We start from the raw sequence: 6,495 nt of genomic DNA on the forward strand, positions 1-6,495 counted from the left end.
GAGGTACCGTTGGAATCCTTGGACCAAGCCGAGTTCAACGCACCCTATGACGTCATTTTCCGCCATGATGGATTTTCCGCCATATTGGATTTTAGTGAAAGTGAAACTAAAACTTCACAGGTCACAAATTTTGTCCGATCGTCACCAAACTTGACACACATGCTCTTCAGACCAAGCCGCACAAAAGTTATTCCTTTTCGTCTTCGGAAATCAAACCGTTCGCGCGTAACAGCCAATCGAAATTTGCGGCGAAGCTGCCAAACAGGAAGTGAGCTCATATCTCAGCAACCCATTCATCTCTCATAACCAAACTTAGTCCATGGACTCAGGACCCAATCAGGGGGACGCTCAAGAAATCTGGTGACCTTTGACCTCTAGGGGGCGCTGTAATTAAGAAACATGCCTTTTGGCCTGTAGCAGCAGTTGTGCTTAGAATTAAAACGCACTAGTGGTGTCTGGTACTACTGTTGATGGTCCTTAGGCCGACCCAGGCCAACTTGTGGTGTCATCGTAATTGATTCGGCCGCCATATTGGACTTAATCAAAAACACGAACAAGTTTTCACAGTTCACAAATTTCATCTGATTTTCACCAAAATTGGCACAGACCATCCTCAGACCATGCCTTATCACTGCCTAATTTTCTGGAATTATTGACAGAAGCATTGGCCCGTAACGGGCAATCAAAATATGTGGCGAAGCCGCCAAACAGGAAGTGATTTCATATCTCAGCAACGCTTTCATGTATCAAAACCAAACTTAGTACATGTACATCAGACCCCATCGGGAGGACGCTCAAGAAATTTGGTGACATTTGACCTCTAGGGGGCTCCGTAATTGACAAAAATGCATTTTGGCCAGTAGTTGCTGATGCGCATTATTTTGCAATGGAAGTCAATGGCAGCCCATAGAACCGTCTGGTAAAAAGTTATACAATTTGGCACACTAATTGGGGACAGTCCAATAATTCATTTCACCAAGTTTCATGCCGGCACCTCAAGCGCTCTAGCGCCACCAACAGGCCAAAGTTGGACGTGCGTTCACGCACGTAACTTTTGACCTGTTGATCCGATTTTGGAAAATGAGGTACCGTTGGAATCCTTGGACCAAGCCGAGTTCAACGCACTCTATGACGTAATTTTCCGCCATGATGGATTTTCCGCCATTTTGGATTTCATCAAAATCACTTAAAACGTATCAGAGGTCACACATTTTGTCCGATCGACACCAAACTTCATAGATATCATCTACCGACCATGCCTCATTAATGCATTGCTTTTTGTCTTCGGAACTAAAACCGTTCGCGCGTAACAGCCAATCGAAATTTGCGGCGAAGCCGTCAAACAGGAAGTGAGCTCATATCTCAGCAACCCATTCATCTATCATAACCAAGCTTAGTCCATGGACTCAGGACCCAATCAGGGGGACGCTCAAGAAATCTGGTGACCTTTGACCTCTAGGGGGCGCTGTAATTAAGAAACATGTCTTTTGGCCTGTAGCAGCAGTTGTGCTTAGAATTAAAATGCACTAGTGGTGTCTGGTACTACTGTTGAAGGTCCTTAGGCCGACCCAAGCCAACTTGTGATGTCATCGTAATTGATTCGGCCGCCATATTGGATTTAATCAAAAACACGTACAAGTTTTCGCAGGTCACAAATTTCAGCGGATTCTCACCAAAATTGGCAGAGACCATCTTCAGACCATGCCTTATCAGTGTATTTTTTTCTGGAACAATTGACAGAAGCGTTCGCCTGTAACAGCCAATCGAAATTTGCGGCGAAGCCGCCAAACAGGAAGTGAGCTCATATCTCAGCAACGCTTTCATGTATCAAAACCAAACTTAGTACATGGCCCTCAGGACCAACCAGGAGGATGCTCACGAAATTTGGTGACCTTTGACCTCTAGGGGGCTCTGTAATTGGCAAAAATGTATTTTGGCCTGTAGTTGCTGTTGTGCTTAGAATTAAAATGGGCGAATGGGGCGCTGCAATGATGTCATATCTTTGTAAGGCTTTCATGTATCTAAACCAAACTTGACTCATAGTGTTATGAAACCATCCTGATGATGCATAACTGACCTCATCAGGGGGACGCTCAAGAAATTTGGTGACCTTTGACCTCTAAGGGGCTCTGCCATTAAGAAACATGCCTTTTGGCCTGTAGCTGCTGTTGTGCTTAGAATTAAAACACACTAGTGGTGTCTGGCAATACTGTGGAAGGCCCTTAAGTCGACAGAGGACAACTTGTGACATCAACGTAATTGATTCGGCTGCCATATTGGATTTATCAATACATTACTTTCTGGAACAATTGACGAAAGCATTCGCCTGTAACAGCCAATCGACATTGGTGGCGAAGCCGCCAAACAGGAAGTGAGCTGATATCTTAGCAACCCTTTCAGGTATCAAAACAATTCTTGGTACATGGACTAAGGACCTAATTAGAATGATGCTCAAGAAAAATGGTGACCTTTTGGTTGCTGCAATTAGCAAAAATGCATTTTGTCTTGTAAATATTGATGTGTTTGGAATTACAACTTACAAGGAATGTCTATTAACACATTGAGTACCAAAAATGCAGAATTGCGTTTTTTGTTCCCATGAGTTGAGTGGCAAAAATGCAATATTGCGTTTTTAGCTTTTATTTTTTATTACAAAAATAAACACTCTAACACACCTTATGTGTTATTTGGGTAACTATCGAAAACTCATGAAAATGCACAATCTGGACATTTTATCAGGACATTAACTTAAAATTCTGTTTTTTATGGTTGTTGCTTTGGGTTGAATCAGTGACACATGCACGTCAGGTCAAAACCAAGCCATTTTCGTGGGTTTGTCACTAGGTGGCAGTCTCGCCAGGTCACTTCCTGGAAACTTTACAGGCAACACTTCAAACACATCAAAGACGATAAATCTCCAGGGCAATTCCATGGAAAATTACATTTTTGTAACATCCATAACGCCAATAAAATGTGATGGTATGGTATGATGTGAATGATTACATGAAATTTGAGCATTTGCTATGTTTGGCTGAAGAATGTAAATGAGAAAAAATGCACAAAAAATGAATGTTATCATTCACAGCATACAAATGCCAAGGCATTTAACTGGCATTATGGATGTGACAAAAAGTCAATTTTCCATGGAATTGCCCTCCACTAGCCACTGTTTAGCTTGGGATTTCTTAGGAACAGAAGCATGTAGAAATAAACGGTTTGTACAGACTGAGAGCTTAATGTCTTGCCTTTCAAACGAGCTATAGCATGTGTCCATAGCTATAACATAGAATACGCTGTGGCTCTACACAATCGTCAACAATGATCTAGATTGCTGGCACTCTGGGCCAAAGCTTCTGAAAACAGCGTGGCATTCAAAGTGTTAGTACTCTTGGAGTTCCTAAGGCTAACACATACCAACTTGTGACCTCAACATAAATGATCTTGCCACCATCTTAGATTTTGTTCAAAACGCGAAAACATTTTCACAAGTCACAGCTTTTGTCTGTTTGTGAAGTTGGCACTTCAGACTGAGCCTTACATATGTCTTGATTTTTGAAGCCATATTCAGAAGTGTTCAGAACCATATTTAGAACACAGCCAATCAAACAGGAAGTCAGCTCATATCATAGCAACCCTTTCATGTATCAAAACCAAAGGCTGAAGGCTAAAGAAATTTGATGACCTTTCACCTATAGAGGGCACTGCAATTTGCAGAAATGCGTTTTGGCTTGTAAGGCTTCATGTGTTTGCATTTAAATCTTCCTTGCTATTGAAAAAGGCTGGCTGACATGTGGCAATGTTTGATGTCAATGCAATTTAGGTTGATAACTGTTTATGTATAAGAATGTAAAACTTGTGTGAATGTATTTATTCGTATATTCATTTAAAAATTCACTGAGTACTCAAAGTCTTTGTTGAGTAAATAGAAATATATGCAAAAAACATTTGTACTTTATTAATCACAATTTCATAATAGCATAGCTAGTGATGTGTAATTCAATCAATTTACATAGATTTTACAATCTTACAATCTCAAAATTTACATAGATTTTACAATCTTACAATCTCAAAATGTAGGCTAGTTAATCCCAGAGTGTACTTAGTCTGTTAACTTTCAGGGTTATGGACTAAAAGTCATTACTGCAGTCATTGATAATCTGCTACAACTCTGTGGTAGACAAAACCATCTTTAAATATGTGTTGTGATCAAAGTTGTCAAACTTTTTGTCATGTGATTCACATCATTACATGTTTTCTATGTTTAATATATTAACATCTTAACATATTTTCTGAATTATGCTGGTTTGTTATCAAAACATTATTAACAATAAGTGTTCCAATTGAAGAGGTATAAATTGCATGATGTTATGCAAACAAATACCCTGAAAACTAACCTCCTAGATATAGTATGAGACATTTATTTAGAAGTTTTATTTATTTAGATACAGTAGTATGACATTTATTTAGAAGTATTGTATTCAATTTAATGGAAGAAATAGAAAGCACCACATAAAACAATCCTGGAACAAAAAGCAAAGATATCCAAAATAGTAACAAATAAAACTGAGAAAAAACATGAAGTCATTAAATACCCATTACTTCTATTTCCCTTGTACAAAGTACAAAGCCAACGAAATGCAGTTTGCGTCTTGCGTCAGAAAAGTGCAATGTTATAAACAAAGTATAGAAAGGTGGGGCATAGGCAGGACAAGAAAATGCAGGGTAGACAGTAGTATGCAGTTTGTTTACATAAGGCGGTTTATAATAATATAAATTAGATATAAATATGTGCAGTGTATTAGCAGTTACTTTATAAGAGCAGAATAAATAAGGCTATATGATATGAATAAATATGGCTATGTGATATGAACATATGCTAATAATCTACAGCACAAAGTCAATATTCTTAACCGGGCTTGTCAGCTCTTAGTCAGTAGATGGCCCCATGTACAACTCATTACTATTTGTAATGTTGTCCTGTAGTGCTGTTGTAGATTGCCAAGATCAGCTATGAGCCTCAGCAGGTGACAAGGCTGGTGAGGATCCATGAACCTCAAGGCACTGTGACAAGTACAAGTCCGTCTGCACCACCACAACCACCAAGCGAAAAAGAAGATGAGTCTCAGCAGGCTCTCCGTCTGGTACAGGTAGTTCGATAGGCTGCGTGACTTGTGAATGTCCATGAGCCTCAACAGTCCTAACCATTGGTGTGTCCCATGGAACAGACGTATGGAGCAGTTCTGTGCATACCTGTAGCAGTGGTCACACCACAGCTTTGAAACATCTCAGAAGGTATATTCTTTGAAACTGGGCAAACATTATCTGTAAGGTAATTTTAGAGCAGTTGTACATTTACAATAAAGGTATACATTATTTTGTCCTACAGGTTTAAGAAAGCAAAATGTCTATTCATTAACAGTGTATAAAATGTAGGCTACATCCTACTAAAATATGCATAAACATTTAGATTGCATCTTTTGGAGAAAGAAAAGCACAGATACTCACTTAACCTGATAAGATCTTGATAGGCTGAGTTGTTGGTGGATGTCCGTGATCCTCAGCAGGCCTTGTGATTGGTGCAGGTCTCTCACAAGGCTGCGTTCCTGGAGGATGTGACCGGTGCTGTACATTACGAAGGCTACGTTGCTGGCTGGTGTCCGTGAACCACAGCAGGACTGGTGCAGGTCACTCGGAAGGCTGCATGGCTGGCAGATGTCCGTCATCCGCAGCAGGCTCTGTGACTGGTGCAGTTCATTGATCCTCAATCCGCAGCAAGACTGGTGCAGGTCACTCGGAAGGCTGCGTTGCTGGTGGATGTCCGTGATCCTCAGCAGGCCCTGTGTCTGGTGCAGGTCACTCGAAAGGCTGCGTTGCTGGCAGGTGTCCGTCATCTGAAGCAGGCTCTGTGACTGGTGCAGTTCATTGGGAAGGCTGCGATGCTGGTGGATGTCCGTGATCCGCAGCAGGACTGGTGCAGGCCGCTCGGAAGGCTGCGATGCTGGCAGATGTCCGTGATCCGCAGTAGGACTGGTGCAGGCCGCTCGGAAGGCTGCGTTACTGTCTTGTTTTTTTTTAATCCAAATGGTACTCTTCTGAATGTTTCCTCTCAATTTGCCCCCTTTACACATCAGCTGCCTCCAGAAAGCGTGTTTACTCACATGCTTCTCTGATTGCATTGCTGTCCATGGCATTCATGTCATTCAAATGCCCTAGTGCTGGTGGCAACTCCACCAATAAAACTGAGAAAATGCAAAAACATGTAGTCATTTAAGCCCTAATTACTTCTATTTCCCTTGTATTACTAAATGGTTCTATAATAATCTACAGCACAAAGTCAATCTTCTTAACTGGGCTTGTCCACCCTTAGTCAGTAAATAGCCACATCTACAGCTCATTGTCCTTTGTAACGCTGTCCTGTAGTGCTGTTGTAGATTGCGAAGATTAGGTACATGAGCCTCAGCAGGTGAGGGTACATAAGCCTCAACAGGCACTGTG

At 41.2% G+C, this 6,495-nt stretch overlaps 1 protein-coding gene across 1 annotated transcript; it reads right to left on the minus strand.

Moving 5' to 3' along the window:
* Positions 1–4,716: 4,716 nt before the first annotated feature.
* On the minus strand, positions 4,717–6,176 carry LOC121721026. Its single transcript, XM_042107577.1, has 2 exons — positions 5,506–6,176; positions 4,717–5,322 (listed from the first exon to the last, which is right to left on the minus strand). Exons 1-2 carry the CDS (start codon positions 6,174–6,176, stop codon positions 5,319–5,321), a joined length of 675 nt encoding a protein of 224 aa, XP_041963511.1. The 3' UTR covers positions 4,717–5,318.
* Positions 6,177–6,495: the final 319 nt, after the last annotated feature.

The sequence above is a fragment of the Alosa sapidissima genome, chromosome 10 (genome assembly GCF_018492685.1).
Source record: "Alosa sapidissima isolate fAloSap1 chromosome 10, fAloSap1.pri, whole genome shotgun sequence".
NCBI classification, from domain to species: Eukaryota; Metazoa; Chordata; class Actinopteri; order Clupeiformes; family Clupeidae; genus Alosa; species Alosa sapidissima.